Source organism: Equus asinus, chromosome 28 (genome assembly GCF_041296235.1).
Source record: "Equus asinus isolate D_3611 breed Donkey chromosome 28, EquAss-T2T_v2, whole genome shotgun sequence".
Lineage (NCBI taxonomy): Eukaryota > Metazoa > Chordata > Mammalia > Perissodactyla > Equidae > Equus > Equus asinus.
In genome coordinates this window covers 27,973,395-27,997,947 of record NC_091817.1, presented here as the reverse complement: position 1 = coordinate 27,997,947, position 24,553 = coordinate 27,973,395, and the positions used below count along the sequence as shown (strand labels likewise).

The 24,553-nt window shown below is 37.8% G+C and overlaps 1 protein-coding gene across 3 annotated transcripts in view; it reads left to right on the top strand.

The window, feature by feature from the left end:
* CDH8 (cadherin 8) overlaps window positions 1-24,553 on the top strand; it is a 335,942-nt gene that overhangs the window by 191,166 nt on the left and 120,223 nt on the right. For all 3 annotated transcript variants that reach the window (XM_070500608.1, XM_014834173.3, XM_070500607.1), the window contains one exon: window positions 696-949. In XM_070500608.1, the coding sequence (XP_070356709.1) occupies window positions 696-949 (254 nt within the window). The remainder of the gene's footprint in view (window positions 1-695; window positions 950-24,553) is intronic.

Sequence of the window (24,553 nt, the reverse complement as noted above, 5' to 3'; positions counted from 1 at the left end):
TATAAACACAAGTAAATATGTCTCTGCATACATATTTCTTTATAAGCCCACCTGCTTCATAGTACAGGACCCGTAATAGAGACCTTGTAGGAATATCCAAAAAATAATAAACCTCCTTTTAGCCACATGATCAGTGGAGCAGCCATGCTTTGGAAGTGAAATAAGAAAACACTCTTGGTCGGGATTAGTGCTCAATTATGGCTTAAAATGTCTCCTTGGACTAAACAATGATTATTTCTAGTTCTGTACATTTCACACACTGTTGCAGAAATGATAAAATATTCTTCCCAGATAGAGATTGTGTTCGATGCTGCCTTATCTCCTACCGGCAGAGTCCCGATTAACTGGCTGATTGGCATGCAGGTCATGCCATCACTAGTAAAATTTTATTATGACTCTGAAGTGAAATTTTGATGGCACAATTCATGACTGTGAATATTTTGTGAATTCCAAGTGAAATGAGCAAAACAAAACAAAACAATAGGAGATTAGATTCACTGAGCTTGTATAATAAACAGATATCAATAAATGCCTGTAAAATTTACAGGTTGAATCTGGGGGAATGGAGAGTGATCCCATTAAGGCTCACAAATGGGCTTAAATGCACATCACTATCATCCATCAGCATTACACTCATTTGTTCTTGCTGCTGTGGTCATTAGTGAGAAACATTCATCTTTGTCATTTCTTAACAGCCTCTGGACTTTGAGACCAAAAAATCCTATACGCTGAAGGTAGAGGCAGCCAATGTCCACATTGACCCACGTTTCAGTGGCAGGGGGCCCTTTAAAGATACGGCGACGGTCAAAATTGTTGTGGAGGATGCTGATGAGCCTCCTGTCTTCTCTTCACCAACGTACCTCCTCGAAGTTCATGAAAATGCTGCTCTAAACTCCGTGATTGGGCAAGTGACAGCTCGGGACCCTGATATCACTGCCAGTCCTATAAGGTATTTCTCTTTTAAAAGCAATACTGTCTACATCAAATGACAAGCAAATCAGTGCAAAGTGCACTTATGTAAACATTCTGTGTGGCTGTCTTTGGGCCTATGTTCACATAACCAAGGAATTTTGGTAAACATATTTGAGGCGTGTGTGTGCGTGCATATGCACGTGCGTGTGTGAGATGTGCACACGTGCACACACCTACTAAAAGCTCCATACAATACTCAAAGCCGGGAATATCACAGTGAATAAAGCTATTCCAGCTTTGCAAGAGCTCAGTGAAAATGCAAAATCACGTATGTTTTGCAGTGCATTTGAGTGGATCTTTTTATTACATATTTTTTGCTTGCTTGTGAATTTGTCCTTTTTTTCTAGCATCGGGAAAGTATTGCTAGGTTTCTCTTCTTTCTCCTTTGACAGTTACAGTGAATTATATATGAGAATTTAGAGGTGTGAGACCACTGTCTCAACACATTAAGAGGCTCCTAAGTTATTTCTGTTTGGTGTTTGGCTTTGAATTATCTTCTTATCATTTCATGGGCATTTCTGATAGGTCAGCATATCTGGATTGGTGACTTTCAGACAAAATCTTTCTCTGCAATTTCAGAAATACCTTTTGTTTATACTTTCTCAGCTCAAAAATTTTTCCCGAGGTGAGAAATAATGCTTTATTAAAGTTTTTTCTGCCTTTTTTAGAAATGAGGCTCAATTCTATTTTTTTTCTGTTGAACTGTGTACATCTTTTCTATTTTGCCAGTCACCCAAATGACAATACAGGTGCTCAAGTTAAATAGCTTTCTTCTGAAAGAACACTGAAAATCTATAACTCGTACATTGGTCTCCAAGGGTGAAGTGTTGGCTAATGATGTGTTTGAGTGTGGATTTCAAATATTGCCTTAGAAATGTTTGTTGAAAAAGAGAGAGAGAGAGAACTAGATGAAAGAATACAGTTTTAAAACATTGTCCAGTTAATCTATGAGGACAATGTCAACTCATACCCAACTCATTCAGTTTCTAAGTCATAGGGATTTAGGGCAGATATCCTTCTAATTAATTCTTCATTTAGGGAAATTCTAGACAAGCGAGCTTTCTGGAGGCTTTATTTATTCACGTCTTTTTTATGTATTAAATTCCCAGTATTCGCAAGGATGCTGAAACTTTGAGGCTGGAAGTGAAACCAAGCAGAAGAGTCAGGGCCCCAAATAATTTGAGTTTGGGTAAAAAAGAATTCTTTTTTGAATCTAGAAAAGTTGTTTTTAACACAAGTCATTTCTAAATTCAGGATAATAAAGAGTGTATCCCATAAGGATACAAAAAATGCTTCCTTTAAAAGAGCCCAACATCTAAGTAGGTAGAACTTCACCTGAGGATTTGAGGAATGGTCAGTTGTCCATTCTCAGTTCTAAGGGCATTCACCGAGCTATAGACATACAGAATACCCCATACCCTAAGAGATCTGTGTCTCTCAAAGGGCCAAGTACTGAAAACAAAGGCAGGAAGTAATCCCTGCAGGAACGATAAATTTACGTTGGCATCCATTTCTGACCAAGTTGCAAAGTTTGAAATTGCTTTATATTGAAATCCTGATAAAAATAGGGACAATGATATTTGTTGAATGAATGAATGAATGTGCCCCATTTTCATGTCACTCCATTTCCTCTGAAAGAACACAGAAAGGAGCAATTGCCACTTTCTTCACATCTCCGAGCATAAGAGAGCGTGTGAAGAGAGTATGCAAGGTTGGTCCAGCTGAGAGAACAGGCACAGGGTCAGTTTTAACACTTGATTTGACAAGACTTCTACTCTTGTCAGCAAGGGACCCATAGGAGGCTCAAGAGGAAGCCAAGGCTCTTAGGGAAAGTGAGAGTTCAAAGATTGGGGCAATCACACATAAACACCAAACATGGAATCGATGGTACCATTGGGGATGGACTTCCTGTGCAGAGACATGTTTTTAATTCAGATAGAGATGAAGTTTGAGGAACTTTTCAAACCATAATGACTGTAACCTTGAATTGGTGGAACTGGGAAAAAATCAAGGTTCATAGTCTGCCACGTGGTTTTGCACATTTTGTAATCTGTCCATTTACTGGTATTAAAATGGAGATTTCCTGATAATAATTCCAGTTCACAGGGAATCAAGTGATGATTATCATTGTCTTTGATTGTTATTATTATTGCTCTTGTTATTTTTATTATTTCACTGGTATGAAAGGCAAGGAGCTTCAGGCTGCTTAGCAACAACTGCTCATCTGGGAGGCGTTTTGTTTTCAGGCAGTCTAAAGGGATTTGGGCTGTGTTACCATGAGAGATGGACAGATAAAGTAGCATTTGATGACACGGATATGTCTATGCTTCTGATAGATGTCAGGCAGGTGCTAGTTCCTTGGCATCGATGGTCCCACCCAAAGAAGGGGTGACTACGGTTTCAAAGAATTTACAATAGGGCTTTGAAGTGTTATTCACAAGGCAAGTCCCACATAGTTCTGATTGCAGGTGGTTTGGTTCCAGGGGATAAAAATGTAAGAATCACCAACTGCATTTTTCAGCATCTGTTCTGCATTTTTGCAGTTGTTTCCAACCCCCACCCCCAATTGGGTTATGAAGAGCAGCTTTCCTCCTCTATGCACAATTGGTTAATTTGAGTAGAAAATTAAATTTCCTGACTAGCCAGAGCAGTACATAGTTCCTTATGAGTCTAGCAGACAGATTTAGAGCCATTTAACCTTTTTAAACAGAACTAGAGGACATGGATATTCAGGGAATTACTGAATAACAAATAGCAAAGCATGAATGTCTCTTTAGGACTGTTGTATTTTATATGCTGACAAGAATGTATCCATCTTTTTTTAGGGGAGTGTTTACTTTGCCGTCCAGCAAGAAATAAGCATTTATTGTGGCATCGGCCATGTTAAAACATACAGTTGGTTACTGGTTAGCCAACTTCCCATAAGACAACTTTTTTTTAGAGCACATTGTTGCTGGAAATAGCATGTATTGTAAAATCCTTATACCTGAACCTATGTCTGTCCATATCTGCACCTGTATCTTTATCTATATCTATGTCTATATATTACCTTCCCCGTAAAAATAGACAACGACATAGAAGCAAAATTCATGGTCTTACCATCTTCCCTCCAGGAACGATAATTAAACATTTGTCATTTTCTTCAATACTATATGCCTCTCAGTAACAGAATAACGTTGTGTAAATTATTTAAAAGATGATGTATTTTGAACTTAGACTAAGTTTTGTATCCTGTCACTGCTACTTTCTAGTCAGGCAGCTGGTCTCTGGAATTTTCTGAGACTCAGTTTCCTCATCTGTATAGTGGGATAATACAATCTTCTTCACAGGATTACTGTGATAATTAAATGAAGTTATCAAATAAACTATGTAGTAGCTATTAGCGTGACTTGTTTATAAAAGCTAAGCCATCATCAATTTTCATGTCTTAAATGTGAGTTAAAAATCTAGTACTTATTTCAGTAGAGATTCTTCCACTAAACGTTGCTGATCTGGGGTTTTTTTGTAACAGTTACATGCTAAATAGTCTAATTAACTTCATTTAGTCTAATTTGTCCCTGCTGCTGCTATGAATATCGTTACTAGTGAGTGCTGAATATGTGGCAGAGATGTGCTAAATATGCTCATTTCATTCTCTAACATCTCGATGACGTAACATGTAGACTCATAATCCTCATTTAACAGATGAGGAAACTGAGGATAAAAAGACTAACTTGCCCGATAATAGACAAATAGTCAGTAGTGGAGCTGTGATGCATACCTGGGTTTTTCAGACAATACGGTGCCTGTTCTTGGCCCCATGCCACACTCTCTTCCTCTGTGATCTCCGTGGCTCCAACTGTGTCTCTACATGTTGAGACGACTTAGCAGGATCAAATTTAGTTGAAATAATAAACTCTCCCTTCTCTCCATGGCCTCATTCAATCTAGAATGCACATGAAGAAAGAGAGAAAATATACCAGGTCTGTGGAGTTAACGAGAATGTAGGTGGAGACTTCCTTGCTCATCAGTCAGTTTATAGGGGTTTGTTACTATTAGGTGAACCAAACTGTGAGTGGTGAGGCAAGGGGAGAAACAATGTTATTGTTATTTGATGAATCAGACATTGTGCTAAGTTTCTTTTTCTTTTTTTTTTAATTTTTATTTTATTTTTTTTTCCTTTTTCTCCCCAAAGCCCCCCAGTACATAGTTGTATATTTTTCGTTGTGGGTCCTTCTAGTTGTGGCATGTGGGACGCTGCCTCAGCCTGGTTTGATGAGCAGCGCCATGTCCGCGCCCAGGGTTCGAACCTACAAGACACTGGGCCGCCGGCAGCAGAGAGCGCGAACTTAACCACTTGGCCACGGGGCCAGCCCTGTGCTAAGTTTCTATTCTGTATTATTTTACTTAATTCTCAGAAAGGACAGCGTGAAGTAGTCAGTATGATTGCAGTTTTATGGAGAGAAAGCCAAGATTCTGGAAAGATGAGTTCTTTGTGAATGGTGACATAGCAGGACGTGTGAGGTCAGGGTTTAAGTCCACATTTCTTCTTACCATTGACTATGATGTCTGTGCGTGCTTTGCTAGGTTCTGACATCTTACATGAGGAGTAGGATGATGACAGCTAATGTTTCCTGAGAGCATACTTTGTGACAGACACTCTGAAATGGTGTTATATGCAGGAAATTATTTATATTTAAGAGAAAAATTCCTAACACAGGCTAAGTGTTAAATATAAGTCAGTGGTCTCATGCAAAACTACTATGGTTCATTTTTCCTTCTCAGTCAGTTTATTTCCATTGTGTATTTGGTGTCACCATGGCGTTGAGATGGCATGTGACTCTTTTGTAGATAGCTCCTTCCTGTTTCTTTCAGAGCATTCACTTTGAGTAAGACCACACGACCTGCTTAAATTAAAAGTGGGAATGATGGCCATTCAGCAGCAGAGTAGGCTGACACATGATCATGGTGGCCACAATCTCTGTTGTTCTAATTCCTCTCTTGAATATAAGTGCCCACTCAACACAAGAGCACTGAATATTTCTTTCCTACTTGTATTCTGGCATTTTTATAATTGACCTCAGTTACTAGGCTTGCTGTTAATGAGCTCCTTTGCTGAAAACACTTCTTACAGTCCTTATATCCAATGATAAAGTGGAAATATTTCAGACAATAGAGAACCTGGCATTAATATGGAGGGTAGACTGTGTGTCGATTGACTTCCTCCACAATCTTGCCATAACTCCCGTTTTTGGTAAGGACCTAGTCTTTTTTTGTTTTTTAAATTGTGATAAGAACACTTAATGTGAGACCTACCATCTTAACAGATTTTTAAGTGAACAACACAGTATTGTTAACTACAGGAACGAGGTTGTACAGCAGATCACTGGAACTTATTCATCTTGTATGACTAAAACTTTATATCCATTGACTAACAACTCCCCACATCCCCTTTCTCCCAGCCCCTGGCAACCGCCATTCTATTCTCTGCTTCTATGACTTTGACTATTTTAAATACCTCATATAAGTGGAATCATGCAGCACAGTAGCCCCTCTTATCCGTGGGGATACAGCTCCAGACGCCCAGTGGATGCCTGAAAGTGCAGATAGTACCGAACCCTATATATTCTATGTTTGTTCTTGTACATGCATATTTGAGGTGCGACAGCAAAACTAACACTAATTTCTTTTTCTCTTTTCACAGTCACAGATAGAAGATTTGTTCTTGTCATTGATCTTAGCAACTTCAGCATACTTTTTTTTCTTTCCTTATTGAGTTGAGAACTTTGACCTTTTCACTTAAAGGAAGCACTTTATAGCTTCTCTTTGGCGTATCAGAATTGCCAGCATCACTACTCTTGTGCTTTGGGGCCATCATTAAGTAAAATAAGGGTTATTTGAACATAAGCACTGTGATACCACAACAGTTAATCTGATAACCAAAATGGCTACTAAGTGACTGACGGGCAGGTAGTATATACAGGGTGGATACACTGGACAAAGGGATGATTCATGTCTCACAGAGAGATCATGTCAGATTTCAGAGTGGCACAGGATTTAAAACTTATAAATTGTTTATTTCTGGAATTTTCCATTTAATGTTTTTGGACTGCAATGGACCACAGATAACAAACCATGGCAAATGAAACCTCAGATAAGTGAGGACTACTGTATTTGTCCTTCTGTGACTGGCTTATTTCGCTTAGCATAATATCCTCCAGGCTCATCTATGATGCTGCATATTAAAGAATTTCCTTCTGTTTTAAAGCTGAATGATATTCCATTCTATTTACACATCACATAATTCTTTATCTACTCGTCGGTTGATGGACATTTAGGTTGTTTCCACATCTTGGCTGTTATAAATAGTGTTGGAATGAACATGGGAGTGCTAATAACTTCTTCGAGATCCTGATTTCAATTCTTTTGGATAAATACCCAAAAGTGGGATTGCTGAATCATATGGTAGTTCTATTTTTAGTTTTTTAAGAAACATCCATACTGTTTTCTGTAGCAGCTGCACCACTTTGCATTCCCACTAAGGATCTAGTAGAAGGACTCAGTCTTTGTAAAATAATTAAAGTTTGGTCATTTAGTTCCTGCAGACTCTTAGCTAGATGAAAGTTTGTCTCCCGGTTCAAAAGTACCAACTCTTCCAAGTCGTTATTCCAAAAAAATGCACTCCCTCTGCTAATTCAACTCATAGTAATTAAGTCATACATCCATTTTGTCATATAGCCATCCATTTATTTATACTACTTTATATAAATGTATATTTGTTTATCTATTTAACTTATTTATTTAGTTGTACAGCTAATACCAGTGGAACCCACATTTTCCCAGGAAATTTGTGTTAAGATAGAGACTCTGCCTTCATGAACCTTATTCTATAGTAAAGAGACTGGCTGAGTAGTCATGGAAAACCCAAGTCCTTCGTACTTCTCTAACTAGCTTTTAATACATGCTATCTGAAACTGATAAATAAAACTAGATTATGGAAATTTAGGGTCACGTAGAGGAAGAAAGGTCTTAGTTTCCTAATGAAATTTGGATGGAAGCAACCATAGACAGCCAACGATGCTAAAGTGGAAATAGCCTCACCCTGTAGAGAACTTAGTATTCATTTGGAGGGTGGGCTGTGTGTTTATAATTTTCTCTCATTTTTATTCTCTCTCTCTTTCTTACTTTGCCTCTCTCTGTCTCACTATAAAGAAATGCTTTGGGTAGGAAAATGCTCCTTTTTCTTCTTAAAGGAATAATAAATACGATGTGATGCGGGGACCTTAGAATTCTAGGACTAGCAGAACTCAGATAGTATTATTTATTAAGCAGTTAGAGGAACAGTAGAGCAATTAGAGGCAAAAATGTGAAAACTTGTAGATGGAATTTTTGATACTCAAAGTGCATGCGAGAAAATGTTAAAATGGTTTCTTTAGGCATAATAACAAAAGCTAGAATGAAATTAAGCAGTGAGAAAGAAACAGTTGGAGTTCAGTGAAATATAATAACTGATTCATAACGAAAGAGTTTATTTCATTATATGTGGCTCTAAATAACATCTTCACTTGCAGTTGGCTCAAAATTGTATTTTCCTATAAATTTTCCATATAGAGGCTGCAAACCAATGTTTGGCAAAACATTTTTTTATATAACATAAAAGTGCACTTACGCCTGTTAAATTTGAAAAATAGATATACGCTGCTTTTCTCCAAGAGCAGCATCTCCCTGTGCTCTAAGGAACACACCTGGGACTAAAGACACTGTAGCCAGATCAATTTGAACTCAAGTTTCTTTGCACTAGGACTTCACAGTAAGTTAATTTGCCAAGATGCATTGCACTCTTTAAGAAGGAGAACATGGGGCCGACACAGTCGTGCAGCCGCGGTTAAGTTCACACGTTCTGCTTCGGAGCCGGGGGTTCGCTGGTTTGAATGCCGGGTGCGGACATGGCACCGCTTGTCAAGCCATGCTGTGGCAGGCATCCCACATATAAAGCAGAGGAAGGTGAGCTCAGGGCCAGTCTTCCTCAGCAAAAAAGAGGAGCATTGGCAACAGATGTTAGCTCAGGGCTAATCTTCCTCAAAAAAAAAAAAAAAAAAGGAGAGCATGTAAGCAGCACAGTTAATCTTTTAACTCTGTGTAGTTTTGCAGAGGATCTGGAGCATACGTTGTAAGGGGGACACTCAGGCTCCTGTTCTGGTCTGTGTTTTAGATTCCAATGTGTCAAGCATTACAAATATCACGACACTTATTCCTCTGTGGGTAATAGAATATGTGTCTTTATTACTTTATGAGTCTCCCCTCCACTTTTTTTTTCCCATAGAACCCACTTAAGGGAGGCCTCATGACTTTAGTGAATACTTTAGTGTCTCTCTTACGCTAGGTCAGGGGTCAACAAACTATAGCCTGTGCGCCAAATCTGGCCTTCCGCTTTTTTTTAAATAAAGTTTTATTGGAACACAGCCACCCTCATTCTTTTAGGCCCTACAACTGCAGAGTTGAGTAGTTGTGACAGAGATAGGATGGCCTGCAATGCCTTAAATATTTATTTTGCAAAAAAGTTTGCCAACCACACACAAGACTGATGGGGGTTTGGATTTTCATCAGTAATTTGAAGAGTTGGCTCCCACATCATTCTAGGATCTTATACTGTCTCAGAAGTTCCCTTAAGATAAGATTTTTAAACTATTTTTTAAACCCGTAGCAGTCAAAAAATTCTTTGTATTAGAATCCAGCTATATGTGATGGGAATTGGAGCCTTAGGGCCCTTGGGACCTTAGCCCTCGGGGGATTCATGACACTGTGCACTCATATTGAGTCTGCCAGGAAAACCTGGCTTCATGTAGTGTAGCTTTTGGGAAACTACCATCCAGGCTGTGAAATGACATCCTGAAACATCCTGTGATGCTCACCTGCTTGCAGTAGGGAATTTATTTGTTTCTTGCATGAATTTATCATAAAACCGTATTTTTTTCCATCTTCTAGACCTCAGTGATGACGACAATACAGCCCTTTTAGAATTGAGGCTGGTAACTGCCTTAGCCAAACTCTGGTCTCTGCATTTCAGTGTCTTGGCAAATTCTCTGACTCCAGCATCACTTCTCTATCTAAAAGCATGAGGTGGCAAGAAATAGAATTTCCCTTGGAATGGACTTGCTGTAGTGTGTTCAACAAACTCTAATATGTATTCTCCAGTATAAGAGAAAGAATTCAATGAGGGATGCTGAAAATATTTTGTGGATCTTTATTCATGAATATTTACTACTTTAGTACAGTGCCCTGCACAGATATCTCATTTACACTTTATTACATTAATTCTATGCATTACACATATTCCTGTTCCCACCAAACAAATGTGTTAGAGGTTATTTTCCCTGGTAGTAGATGGAATTTGAAATGCAAGATGTTTGGTTAAGGGCAGAGGGAGAAATCAAACTGCAATGTTGTCCCAGGCAAAGTTGGCTTAGCCCAGTAGGTCTCTGTGGCATGAGTATTGATCATCGTTGGAGGCCTGCATCATGCCAAAACGGTAGGGCCTTTATCCTCTGCTGGCTTAATCTCCAGATAACTTGAGAGAAGGCTATCTGCAAATGAGGCATATCCAAAGGAGTGGATAGCTGGAGGTTGTCTACTGAGCGCTCTTCACACAGCTCTGGCATCGTTCCTTGAAGGGGGATCTGCACAGCATCTCTCTGTGTCTCTCACCAATACACACACTGAAGATCTTTACTACTGAAGCCATTTAACTAAATCACACTGCCAGCCATCTAGCTCCCAAACCCTCATGATGCCAGCACACTTCTTAACCTATGGGGTCTTCCCTTAGGCAAAAATATATTTGTTTTATATTTTGAGATGCAAACCCTAACATGGCAAATTGATTTGGCTGAAATGTTATCAGTGTGGTATGGTAAACCTGGCTATTAATTATCAAAAACTATCAAACTGCATACATTAATAAAATCTTTTAAAACAAGTGATCTGAGGAGGTGAAAATAGTATAAGAATCTTGAGAGAGAAAAAAATTTGGAAAGTGCTGATCTGGGGTTTAAAAAGTTTCTGTTTTGTTCTTTTTTTTTCTGATTGGTGAAGTCTCTGTCACCTCTAGGGAACAAAACTTAATAATAATGTGTATATTTTAAGGGAAACAAAGATGCTTGTGTAGGCTGAGCAGTGTTATCTAACATTGTTATACTCATAAGGCAAAATAAATCCCCTATTTTGCATCCCTACAAAGGGAGATTGACATCCTTATCTGATGTTCAAATATTTATTGGGCTCATTTTAAGCAAGCCTTTATTTTTTGTTATATTTCTACATTCTGATTTGACACAATGTATTGTACAACCTTGCTTTTGATAAAGGACAATCAGATTTGACTTAGTGTTGCAGAGAAAAACATAATATTGCATATTTTAAGAAGAGAGCATGTTAAAATGGAGAAAAGCCATTTCCATCCATCTATCAAATGTTTATTAGCTCTATCCTCTGTGTTAAAATTCAGTTTGCTGGGGAGTGGAATAGGCCTAGTTGAAATGCCTTTCAAGTGGGCTTCACGATACAAATCAAGTTTGGGATGGTCTACTGAGGTATGTAGCTTCACAGTAAATGAGAATAAGATTTATGAATGTCTTTAAGAAGGGTCAAAGTTATGGAAGATATATTTAATGATGCAAAAGACAGCAAAAGACCTAAACGTCCTTCCAAAGCAAAGGTCTGAAATTGGACAGAACAGGTAAGGAAAGAGAGCAGGACCCAGAGCATAGGGAAGTCGGGGGGTCTGTTCAGGGGCAGAAGAGAAGACATAGCTGCATCACCTTTCCTAACATCAAGTACATGATATTACTGCTTAAATTTACAAGACTAGGTTAGGCCATCTGGGCAGACATTGTGTTTAGGGATGAGTATTTTTGGTGTAAAATACTTTGGTCCCTGTAGAAAGAATTCCATCTGGTTGAACACTAGAATGGTGTGCTTATGTTATTACTGTTGCATATTAGACAAGTTAAACAATTTCGATATAAATGCATGTCCAACCCTGAAGAGTTAAGAGGCCACATCTTGTTTACCTATTAATTCCTAGCACTTACCATAGGTCCTTAGTATTTACTAAATGAGCCTGAATGTCCAATTAAAATTTCAAAGTGTATATAACTTTATGACATTTTTAAAAAACCTGCTTTAATGTAGTTATGCACTAGTCTTTTATTATTTCTGGGGTGTAGCTGTTTTTCATGAATACTTTTTTTTCTATATAGTAAATGATTTTGACCCAAATTGAACAAACTAATATAATCAAATACCACCATCCTCATGGCTAACCAATGGTTAGTAAGAGTTTACTATGTGTCAGATACTATGTTCAGGATATTATACTTATATGCCATTAACTTTATGACTGGGAAAAATGCATATCATCCTCATTTTACAGCTACAGACATTGAAAGTCAAGACAATTTTTATGGACAGCTCAAGTAATTTATAGGGAGGACTAAATGAGAAATTAATACACAGGGCTTAGCAGAGAGGTTAAAAATTAGGAAGGCCATGATAAATACATTAGATTACTAAATCTTAATTCTGGGTGTGGTTCTATGGTCCAGACTTTGAGGTGCTTTTTTTTTTTTATCTCACACCATCTATGTTCTATTGTCCATCTAGTATTCATCAACTTTGAAAATTCTTCCACATAGAGAAAAGGAGTCATTGGCATGATTGACAGTCCCAAAAAGACACCTAAGGGAGTTGAAGGACACTCTTCTCTCCTAGATTTCCCCTGACATCTTTAGGTCATCGTGGGCCTATAGACATTCATGGGAATTGATTGGGATTCCTGTCACCTTGGGGTAAACAGTGAGGATCATTGTCATCATGGGGACTTCGGTGTAAAAGAGTCTACTCTCAGAGCTCCAAATCTCCCATTATAGAAAAGCACACAGCAGAGACCAATTTTACATAGTTTTACATAGTTCTAGAGTCCACGTATTCTGGAAGATTTAATTATTTTTTTTTGTTAATATTTATGTGAGTATGTCTGACCAGTTAATTACATAAAAATGGCTAAAAGGAGACAAAAGAGAGAGAATGTTTGTCTAATTTGAAAGCACTATAGGTTAGTAGAAGAGGTTATGAGCCTTCCGTAAGGGTGTTTCCTCAAGAATCCTCCCTCTCTTTTACTTCCCACATCCATCCACATAATCACCATGCCCTGTTTATTTCACTTTCTAAGCTCAAACACCATCATCTCTAATGTGAGTAGTTACGATAGCCCCATTTGCCTGTCTCCTACCTCTTGATATCCACACAGCGACCAAAGTGATCTCTAACTCAGTTTAGTTCTGTGCTGTCCAATATGGTAGCCACTAGCCACATGTGGCCCTTTGAATTGAAGTAAAATTAATTTAAATTAAGTAAAATAGAAATTTCAGTTCCTCAATTCCAGTAGCTAGATTTCAAGGGCTAAATAGCCACATTAGCTAGTGGTTACCATATTGGACAGCATAGAGCGTATTTCTGCATCGGAAAACTTGTATGCAATTCAGCTGTGATTTAGATCATATCCCTCTTCCATGTTACTTTTTCAAGTGGATCCCCATTTCACACAGGTGAAAAATTAATCGCTGGCACACTTTCCCAGGTCCTTCATGATGTACTCCTTGATAGCTCTCCCCTATTGAATCTTGAACTTCAACCACACTATCCTTTGTTAAAGTCTTCAAGCACACTGAACATCTTCCTAACTCAGACTTTTCATATTTTCTGTTTCTTGTGATGGGAATATTTTTGTAATATTTTATATATCTCAGCCCTTCTTTTTCTTCATGAATACATCACTGTAAGCTTTGAAAAGGCTTATTTACTTTCATTTTCTTTCTCCACATATAGACTTGGCTACATGAAAGCAAGGCTATGTCTGTCTTGGCACCTAACAAAATTCTTTGTATAAAAGAGATAATAAAGGGTGAATGAAGGAAGGAAGGAAGAGACAAGATGGCAAGAAAGGATGGGAAAGAAATGATAGAATGTTCTTCTGTCAGATCTTATCTCTCGCCACACCAAGCGTGGTCCTTTAATTTCGTAGTTTTCTGAAGCAATCCAAACTCTCAAGATTTTCTACACACATTCCTTTTGCTAAGGATGCTCTCTCTACATATTCTACCTGGAAAAACCCTACTCATTCTTCCTGTTCCAAAGTAGGTGCTACATCATCTTGGTGTCATCTCTGACCATCCCTCACGCTTTCCCAGGCACATTTGGAGACCTTCCATCGTGGCAGTGTAAGCATGACCTCCTTACAGAGACTGACACTTTTCATTGTAAGTAGTGAGAAAGTCACAATCAATGTGTCTGAGAAGAGAGACTTTATTCAAATATTTAGCATCATACTTTACCAAAAGAAGCCATCACTAAAACCTTATTGAAATTAAATAAAAATAAAAATTTTAAATTGAATGCCTTCACAGTATCTAAAACTGTATTCCATTTTTTTCATATTTATACCATCATATCATATTTAGAATTCTCAGTTATGAATGATTATTCTGATGACTCAGGAAGAAAATTAGATTTTTCTCCACAGATATGATGTAGATATCGAAGAGTTAATTATTAATGATGAATCAAATTTTATCTGGGATTCACTCTAAAGACTTTTTTTGGTTCTGTGGCTGCAAAAAGTTACACACAAAATTGTGGCTTTATGGTGTTATTTTTCTAAGGTATAAAGTAAGGCAAACTGTAAAACAAAACACACAGTCAGGAAATGGGACCTCATGTGAACTGACAGATTTAGAATCTGAGATTTCTATATTTGACCCTAAATAAAGTAAAAGTACCTGAGGATGATTGTGTTGGGTTAATCTGCTTCATCCTTTGGGTGAAAACGGTAAGTCAAAATATGACAATATTGTATTTCTTTCCACATGAACAGCACAGACCAGAATCTGTCAAATATATTGTTATTGTCTAAAAATACCTAGATATTTGGCAGAGTATATTTTAGAAATTATGATAAATACTCAGTGTAAAACCACTTTTAAGAAGTGTCAGGAAATTTAGAATGCATTATCTAATTCGGAATTCACCTTAACCTTTAAGAGAAGACAACCTTATTGTTCTCATTTTTTAGATGAAGAAACTGAGGGTTAGAAGTATAAATTGGCTTAGCATAGAAGGTAGGAATAGAAAGGTCATTTCTTGGAAAAATTCTCAGATGTTTCACAAATATTACAGTGGAAAGAAAGAAACCTGCTATTTACTTACGTTTATCTGATTATTTTAATGTTTTTGTTGTTGTTGTTTGAAAAAGATTAGCCCTGAGCTAATATCCACTGCCAAATCTCCTCTTTTTGCTGAGGAAGATTGGCCCTGAGCTAACATCTGTGCCCATCTTCCTCTAATCTAAATGTGGAATGTCTGTCACAGCATCGCTTGACAAGTGGTGCGTAGGTCTGTGCCCAGGATCTGAACTCGTGAACCCCGGGCCGCTGAAGCAGAGCACACGAACTTTACTGCTACGCCACTGGGCTAGCCCCATTATCTGATTATTAAGATAATCAGTGTAGCTGCTTATGTACACTCCAGACCTTAACCTGCACAATTTGCCCATGTAGCACTGAAGTCAGAGGGAGTGAAACAGAAGACTCCTTCACATTGGGAACATGGTTCTGGAAATCCTTAAAATGTTCTTGACATTATCGTAGACTGATGTTCTTTATCACAAGCAAGAAACAGTAATTAAGCAGGGAACAGAGGGTCTCTGTAGGTATGTAGTGTTTAGGATGAGATTAAGAAGAGGAGGTAGGAAATGTTTTGAATGAATGAATGAATATGTGTACATATAATATTTGGATGTTGACAACAAAATCTAAGTCTTATACACACACACACAGGAGGTGAGATTTTGTGCTAAATGTTAGTATGAAATATAAATAGTTGGGCTGTGTTAATTGAGGCAACATATTACTCAAGTAAAAGTTGTTATTTAATATCAATGGTAGCAGCAATGCAGAATATCTAAAACTATAATACCAGATTGTCTATTTTGACCTATTCTCAACCACTGCACCAGTGGTATCTTCTTCTTCTAACAATTTACTTCTGATCTCTGCAAACAACTGTTAATTGAGTAAGCTGGTGACATGAGTTTATGTTCCTGGTCAGAGTACTATAGGTTCGGTCAGAGTCTCCAGCAAGGTGCTAAGTATCTAGGTAGGAATCTCCTTGCATCTGTAGCCTTAACTTAACAAACTAAAATCATGAAATCCTTAGCGTTTACTTCTGAGACATAGAAGTACATAGAACCTACATTTACCGAGGATAGGGAGACAGTAGTATTGAAGCAAACCAGGATATTTGTCGGAATAAAATGGGAAAGCTTAAATAGGGCTTCTGTGCACGTCGATTATCAAGGATGATGTAGTTTCTAAAACATATCCATTGTGCTAGAATGAGAATGTCTATTTCCAAACCTTCCATCATTAGAATTGACTTTAACATGACCCAAGGAGCCCATTTTCTCACGTGCCACTTCCCACTGTGTTACTAAGAAATATCTTCTTACTGTGGCAGGAAGATGACTCTCCAAAGTGTATTCTACTCTTCTCAAAGCGAGGTCTTTTGTCTAAGGCATCTTAAGTAATTCTACAAAAGAACAGCAAACCGATGCATGCATATTTTTAAGAAATTAGAATGGAGACTTCAATACTAGAAATATAAATCTTAGGACTTTCAAGATATAAATTAGAAGGCGTTGAACTTTTCAATAGATATAGTAGGAACCGAAATGATTATTTTTTTCTGTTTGACTCCTTTCCTATCCCATCTACTCTTTTTCCTTGTATTTATTCAGCATGGTTTCACACATAATAACCATTCATGCTCAATAGATATTTGTATACGCTTCTAATAATGAGTCATTCAGTAACTGCAGTGCAAAATTCCAACCAATGTGATATTATGTTATATGAATCAAACATTCTCTCCCAGTCCTAAAAGAAGAAAAGTCTGGCAAATGTTTAATTATAGAGTAACAGGAGAGACATCCTTAAAGAAGGATGGGCCAAATGCAGAAGGCTCCTTGTGGGTGAACTGCGAGCTGGGAAACCCAATATAGCCTCTCTCTTCAGCTCGGACTCTGTGCTCCGTGGAGATATTCATAGTAGCAGATATTTTGAAAGATGTGAAGACTGGTATAGACTAACACTGTTAACAGTTTTGAGATATCTTTCTAGTATGGATTGAGAAATTCTCTTTCCTAAGGCTGCTAAAGGATATGAATGATAATCCTTTCCATTTCTGGATTTTCATTTCCACAGTTTCTCTGGGCTTGAAGAGATTTCTTACAAATTGAAGAATTGGCTCAACACATTTATTTATTTGTTTACCTAATGTGAGTCACGCATCAACTCATCTACTGCAAAGTACCACTCTGTGAAGTAGCTATTTTCTCCTACTTATACATTAGTCTATGGAATTATGAGTAGTTATATCATTTGAATGAGATCCCACAAATGAGATTCCATTGAAGATTCTCTGGTTTCTCTGATTGTGTTTCTTCCAATTTATGTGCTGCTATTCAGAAAGACACCGAGAATTCCAGAAAACAGAGTGGCTTAAGGGTCTACATCTATTCATAATCATGATGTCTTGAGAAGTTACGTGGTACACTGGAGTCTAAAATTTAAGTTGTTTCTCCAGGTTTGTTATTTCTAACCCACTCTGTTTCTCTTTGAAATTATTTTCTGTTACTCGGCTTAAGGAAAGTGCCTATACAGAGTCTTACACTTAAGTATTGCCCTTGAGTGCTGCTGATGTAGCTTCCCACAATGGAATGAGTAGGAGGAGAGGGGAGAGAAGGAGATAATGGAGTGGTTGGTGGCAGCTTAGAGGACCAGAGGAAAGCTCTCTGAACTTTTGCAGCTAGAGATGGAGTGGCATAGCTATGGTATGTGTATGTGTGGGGGATAGAGGGGGTGGAACCAGCATCTTCTGAGCATATTCCTAAAAATGTCATGCTTCTAGTTTTTTCTAAATGTAATTAATCTTTAGCTATGTAATTAATGTTAAAATTATATAAAAATATAATTAATTTTAACTATGGTTTTAAAAGTTCATATAGTGTTCAATACAAAATTAAATGTGTCCAATAAACCTTTGAATTTGCATATGGTCAGTTCATGGGACAGAGATTTTGGTTGGACAATTTGGTGGAAAAATAAACACCTAAAATGGTGCCAGAGGTGTAGGTATTGGCTTGCTCACATGCTCTCTCTTTTTTTTTTTTTTTTTTTTGAGATTTCACTTGTACATTTTTATTAGTCATGTTGTGGGTACACCACTTCCCCCTCCGTACCCTCCCCCCACCCCCCCTTTTCCCTGGTAACCACCGATCAGATCTCCTTCTCAATATACTAATTTCCACCTATGAGTGGAGTCATATAGAGTTCGTCTTTCTCTGACTGACTTATTTCGCTTAACATAATGCCCTCGAGGTCCATCCACGTTGTTGTGAATGGGCCAATTTCGTCTTTTTTTTTGGCTGAGTAGTATTCCATTGTGTATATATACCACATCTTCTTTATCCAATCATCAGTTTCTGGGCATGTAGGCTGGTTCCACGTCTTGGCTATTGTAAATAATGCTGCGATGAACATAGGGGTGCAACGGACTCTTGAGATATCTGATATCAGGTTCTTAGGATAGATACCCAGTAATGGGATGGCTGGGTCATAGGGTATTTCTATTTTTAACTTTTTGAGAAATCTCCATACTGTTTTCCATAGTGGCTGTACCAGTTTGCATTCCCACCAACAGTGTATGAGGGTTCCTCTTTCTCCACAACCTCTCCAACATTTGTCGTTCTTGGTTTTGGATGTTTTTGCCAATCTAACGGGGGTAAGGTGATATCTTAGTGTAGTTTTGATTTGCATTTCCCTGATGATTAGCGATGATGAACATCTTTTCATGTGTCTATTGGCCATATTTATATCTTCTTTTGAGAAATGTCTGTTCATGTCCTCTGCCCATTTTTTGATCGGGTTGTTTGTTTTTTTGTTGTTAAGCAGTGTGAGTTCTTTGTATATTATGGAGATTAACCCTTTGTCGGATAAGTGGCTTGTAAATATTTTTTCCCAATTAGTGAGCTGTTTTTTTGTTTCAATTCTGTTTTCCCTTGCCTTGAAGAAGCTCTTTAGTCTGATGAAGTCCCATTTGTTTATTCTTTCTATTGTTTCCCTCAACTGAGGAGTTACAGTGTCCGAAAAGATTCTTTTGAAACTGATGTCAAACAGTGTACTGCCTATATTCTCTTCCAAAAGACTTATTGTCTCAGGCCTAATCTTTAGGTCTTTGATCCATTTTGAGTTTATTTTGGTGTGTGGTGAAAAAGAATGGTCAATTTTCAATCTTTTGCATGTGGCTGTCCAGTTTTCCCAGCACCATTTGTTGAAGAGACTTTCTTTTCTCCATTGTAGGCCCTCTGCTCCTTTGTCGAAGATTAGCTGTCCATAGATGTGTGGTTTTATCTCTGGGCTTTCAATTCTGTTCCATTGATCTGTGGACCTGTTTTTGTACCAGTACCATGCTGTTTTGATCACTGTAGCTTTGTAGTATGTTTTGAAATCGGGGATTGTGATTCCGCCAGCTTTGTTTTTCTTGCTCAGGATTGCTTTAGCAATTCGCGGTCTTTTGTTCCCCCATATGAATTTTAGGATTGTTTGTTCAATTTCTGTGAAGAATGTTCTTGGGATTCTGATTGGGATAGCATTGAATCTGTATATTGCTTTAGGTAGTATGGACATTTTAACTATGTTTATTCTTCCAATCCATGTGCAAGGAATGTTTTTCCATCTCTTTATGTCATCGCCTATTTCTTTCAAGAAAGTCTTGTAGTTTTCATTGTATAGATCCTTCACTTCCTTGGTTAAGTTTATCCCAAGGTATTTTATTCTTTTCGTTGCGATTGTGAATGGGATAGAGTTCTTGAGTTCTTTTTCTGTTAGTTTATTATTAGTGTATAGAAATGCTACTGATTTATTCACGTTAATTTTATACCCTGCTACTTTGCTGTAGTTGTTGATTATTTCTAATAGTTTTTCTGTGGATTCTTTGGGGTTTTCTATGTATAGGATCATGTCGTCTGCAAACAACGAGAGTTTTACTTCTTCGTTACCTATTTGGATTCCTTTTATTTCTTTTTCCTGCCGAATTGCTCTGGCCAGCACCTCCAGTACTATGTTGAATAGGAGTGGTGAAAGTGGGCACCCTTGTCTTGTTCCTGTCCTCAGAGGGATGGCTTTCAGCTTTTGTCCATTGAGTATGATGTTGGCTGTGGGTCTATCATATATGGCCTTTATTATGTTGAGGTACTTTCCTTCTATACCCATTTTACTGAGGGTTTTTATCATAAATGGGTGTTGGATCTTGTCGAATTCACATGCTCTCTCTTTCCAGCTTTATTTTATCACTTTAACTGACATCTTCTGTGTGCTTGCACTGACAGGAGAAGCCAGATGAACTTGTTTAGGCACAGAGAAGCAAAGAGTGAAAGGGATGCTAGCTTAGACCTGAGAAGCGGCAGGGGAATCCTCACTAGAAACCTATTATTTCCAGATAAGTAGTGGTAACATTAAAGATTTTAAAGATGTATATATTGAGCACTGATTATGTGCCAGACACTGTAATAGGTGCTTTATATGTAATATGTCACTTAAACTTCACAAAATTTATTATAATTCCCATTTTGCAGGTTAGGTAACAAAGGCACAGAGATACTAATAACATGACTAAATTGCACCTATGCAACTGATAAGGTCAAGATGTGACCTCAGTCAGTCACATCTTGGACCCGTGTTCTTTATGATGAAATTATGAACATGTGTGGAGCCTGTGACCTAGGACTCTTCTAGTAGCCTAAGAATAAACAACCAGGAACTCAGGTCATGTTCTCATGCAACAGAGCAGAGTAGAGGTTTTGAGAAAATGGAGGTGGATTAAAAATTTATCCAGAGGTCCATAAAGAAGATGGGAGATGGATGCTTTTGTTCCCTGGCTTTCAAGAAAGGTCTAATTTCTTATCATCTTATTTAATAAATCAGCTTTACTTTAATATATATTTCAATATATGGCATTTTAATACTTAGGTGTCTGTAAGATGCTCAAATCAGTGTATTCTAGAATAAGAAAAATAATTACTTGGCTTTTGATTCAGAATATTGAGTACATGGGTAGGCATTCAATGACGTCATTGTCATACAAAGGATGTGAGAGCCCGAGGCAGGATGGGTAATACTTTGTGGTCAGCACACGTGTGTTGGCGAAGTGTGCCACACATAGCATCTCATCCGATCTTCCCAGCATTCCTATTAGCCAAGTGCTGATGTCCATCCGCATTTTATGCATGAATAAGGTGAGACCTTTCCCTGGTTGATTTGTGGATAGACTTCAGAACGAATCAAATATGAGTATTCATTCTGGTTCTGCTATCTACTAGTTATGTTACTTAAAATGCCCTAGCCTGAGCGTTTTATTTTGCTATTATTCATTCTATAAGAAACCAAGGAGAGTAGGATGGAAGAAGGAAAAGGCATCCATCCAGCACTGTGCTTGGCACACATTTGGTGTTTAATGCGTGCTTGTTGACTATGCTGAGTCAGGGTTTTCATGCTGTTTAGTAACTCTTGGGAGCTGTTATCATAAAGTCTACTAGGCAATAAAATGTGGGAAATGTCTACATAGGCATCAAGAGGCTTCTGGAAATCCTTGAGGTAGACTTTAAACTGAATTTTAAACTAAGTCATTTTTTTCCATCAAGTTCCTCCCATTGTGTAATCTTGTAATATTATGACATTCGTACCTCCGATCTTACTAAAGGGCTGTATTTATAGCCTATTTTATAAATTCTTATGACTCACCCAATAAAGTCTGTCATGAACGGGAACTTTAAAAAGTGAGAAAAGTATCCTTGCCTCCACTAAAGTTATGGGAGTTAAATAACACCCAAATGTCTTTCCACTTTTATGCTATTTATAAACTTGTTAAGAAAGGAATTTTCTCCACCACTTTCCAAGTAGGGGAGTTTATTAAGGTTTCATTTAATGGGACAAGATGATTATGATGATGATGAACAAATCTTTAGCACCTACTAAGTACCATGAATCGATTTATGCTGTGTTTTTGGTCTTCACAACCACCCCTGGGATATGGGTACTTGATATTTGACCAGTGAAAAAGATGAGGCTCAGTGAATTTATTAATTATCCCAGAAACAGCAATATATAAATAATAGAGAATTTATTCCAAAGTTGAGGTCTGCCGAATACAAATTTGGGGGCCCGTCCACTGGAGTGGCAGTTAATTCATGCTCTCTGCTTTGGCTGCCTTGGGTTTGCTGGTTCCGGTCCCGGGCGCAGAACTATGCACTGCTTGGCAAGCCATGCTGTGGCAGGCATCCCATGTATAAAGTAGAGGAAGATGGGCACGGATGTTAGCTCAGGGCCAATCCTCCTCAGCAAAAAGAGGAGAATTGGTGGCAGATGTTAGTTCAGGGCTAATCTTCCTCAAAAAAAAAAAAAAAAAAGAATACAAATTTGAATAAGGGATTAAACAAACAACAATTTTTTTAAATATCAACTTCCAAAACCCTGTCATTGTTCCCAATGTGTCTTCTACGCCAAAAGTTCTAAGCAATTACTGGACAACAATTAAATAGCCATGGAGCGTGTTTCAGATTTGGGATTCATGAATGTCAGTGATTAGACTGACTTTTGTTTACTGTGGCCTCTGGGAAATTGGTTGATGCATGAATATGTGAAATATCAGCAGTGAGATAATAAAATTACTAGAACCCAGCAATGCTTGTAAAGTTTATTTATGAATATGATGTAGAAAGTTAGAAGTAATCCTCTGGATGTTTCTTAGCTCTTTTAACAGTCAGAGTGTTCATGATATCTAGAGGAAAACATGTCTGTTCAGTTATTTTACTGTTAAACTTAGAATCTCATTGGTCTTGTAACAATCATTGGTCCCCAGGAAAATGGGTTTTAGTTTTCTTACCATAAGACAAAAGATTCAAATGCTCTGCAATGAACTCTTCCTCATGCTCCAGATTCTGCTGAGAGCACTGTTAATCCATATATGCCTCTGGTTCTTAAGTCCCTTGTGAATTTCTCTAATTATCCAGGGCATCGGGCAGGCATGAGATCAGTTTGTAAATGCCTAGTGTATAGTTGAAAGTGAGTGTCTTAGTTTTCTTTGTAGTTAAGTCTTTACTAAATCGGGAGTTATAATTTAATATTACATGTTTTTCCCCCAAGGAATTTAGCAATAATCTATTATCAATAAAATTAAATACTTTTTAATATTGTTCTAAACTCCTTAATGATGTGTGTCTTAGGTGGGGAGGATTTAACAGGAATATCTTTTTTCTATGGTATTTGTATCTGGGATAAAAGATATGAATACCATTTCTTTTTTTCTTTAATTTTTTTTTTCCCTTTTTCTCCCAAAGCCCCCTGGTACATAGTCGTGTATTTTTAGTTGTGGGTCCTTCTAGTTGTGGCATGTGGCATGCTGCCTCAGCATGGCCTAACGAGCGGTGCCATGTCTGCGCCCAGGATTCGAACCAGTGAAACCCTGGGCAACCACAGCGGAGCGCACGAACTTAACTACTTGGCCACGGAGTGGCCCCCTGAACACCGTTTCTAATGAAAAAGAAATAGATACAAGGAGGAAGGAACTAACCATATCTCCATATATCTATCATCTATCTATCTATCCATCCATCTATTCATAGGTAGATATAGATACAAGTAAGTAGATGTACATAAATAAGTAGATATACATAATATACTTAACCATATAATGTTTGAAATGAAATCTACTAAAATGTTATCAATACAAAACTATAGCTGGAAAATTATGGGAGATTTTTTTTCTCATTTCTTCTAACAATGTAGTCTTATTCTTGATTCTATAATAAGTGTTCATTAAAAACATGTATAAAAAAAGAAAATATGCTCAGTAACAAATAGCCATGGCCCGTGTTTCATATTTAGGGTTAATAAGTATCAATGAATCCTAGGAAGTCACCTCAACCATGAAGCCTTCAACCATGAACCTTTCCTCCTAGAATGGGATTGTGCATGCCTTTTGTCTTAGTCTGGGCTGCTATGGGTATGGAATACCATACACAGGGTAGCTGAAATAACAGAAATTTACTGTCACAGTTATGGAGTCCGGGAAGTCCAAGATTAAGATGCTAGTAGATCTAGGGCTTGGTGAGAGCTCACTTCCTGGTTTGCAGATGGTTGTCTTCTCCTTGTCTCCTCATTGGTGGAGAGCAGAAAGAGATCCTGTGTCTCCTCCTTATTTTATAAGGACATTAATCCCATCATAGTGATCCCACTGTCTTGACCTAATCTAACCTTAATCACCTCCCAAAGGCCTCACTTCTGAATACTCTACTGTCATATTGGGAGTTAGGATTTCAACATATGAGTTTCAGTTGGACCCAAACAGTCACTCCATAACACTCTTCTTTGAGCCACCTTTCTATCCTGTTTTAGTTAATTTCACTGCTTATTTACGGGCCAATTTTTCCAAT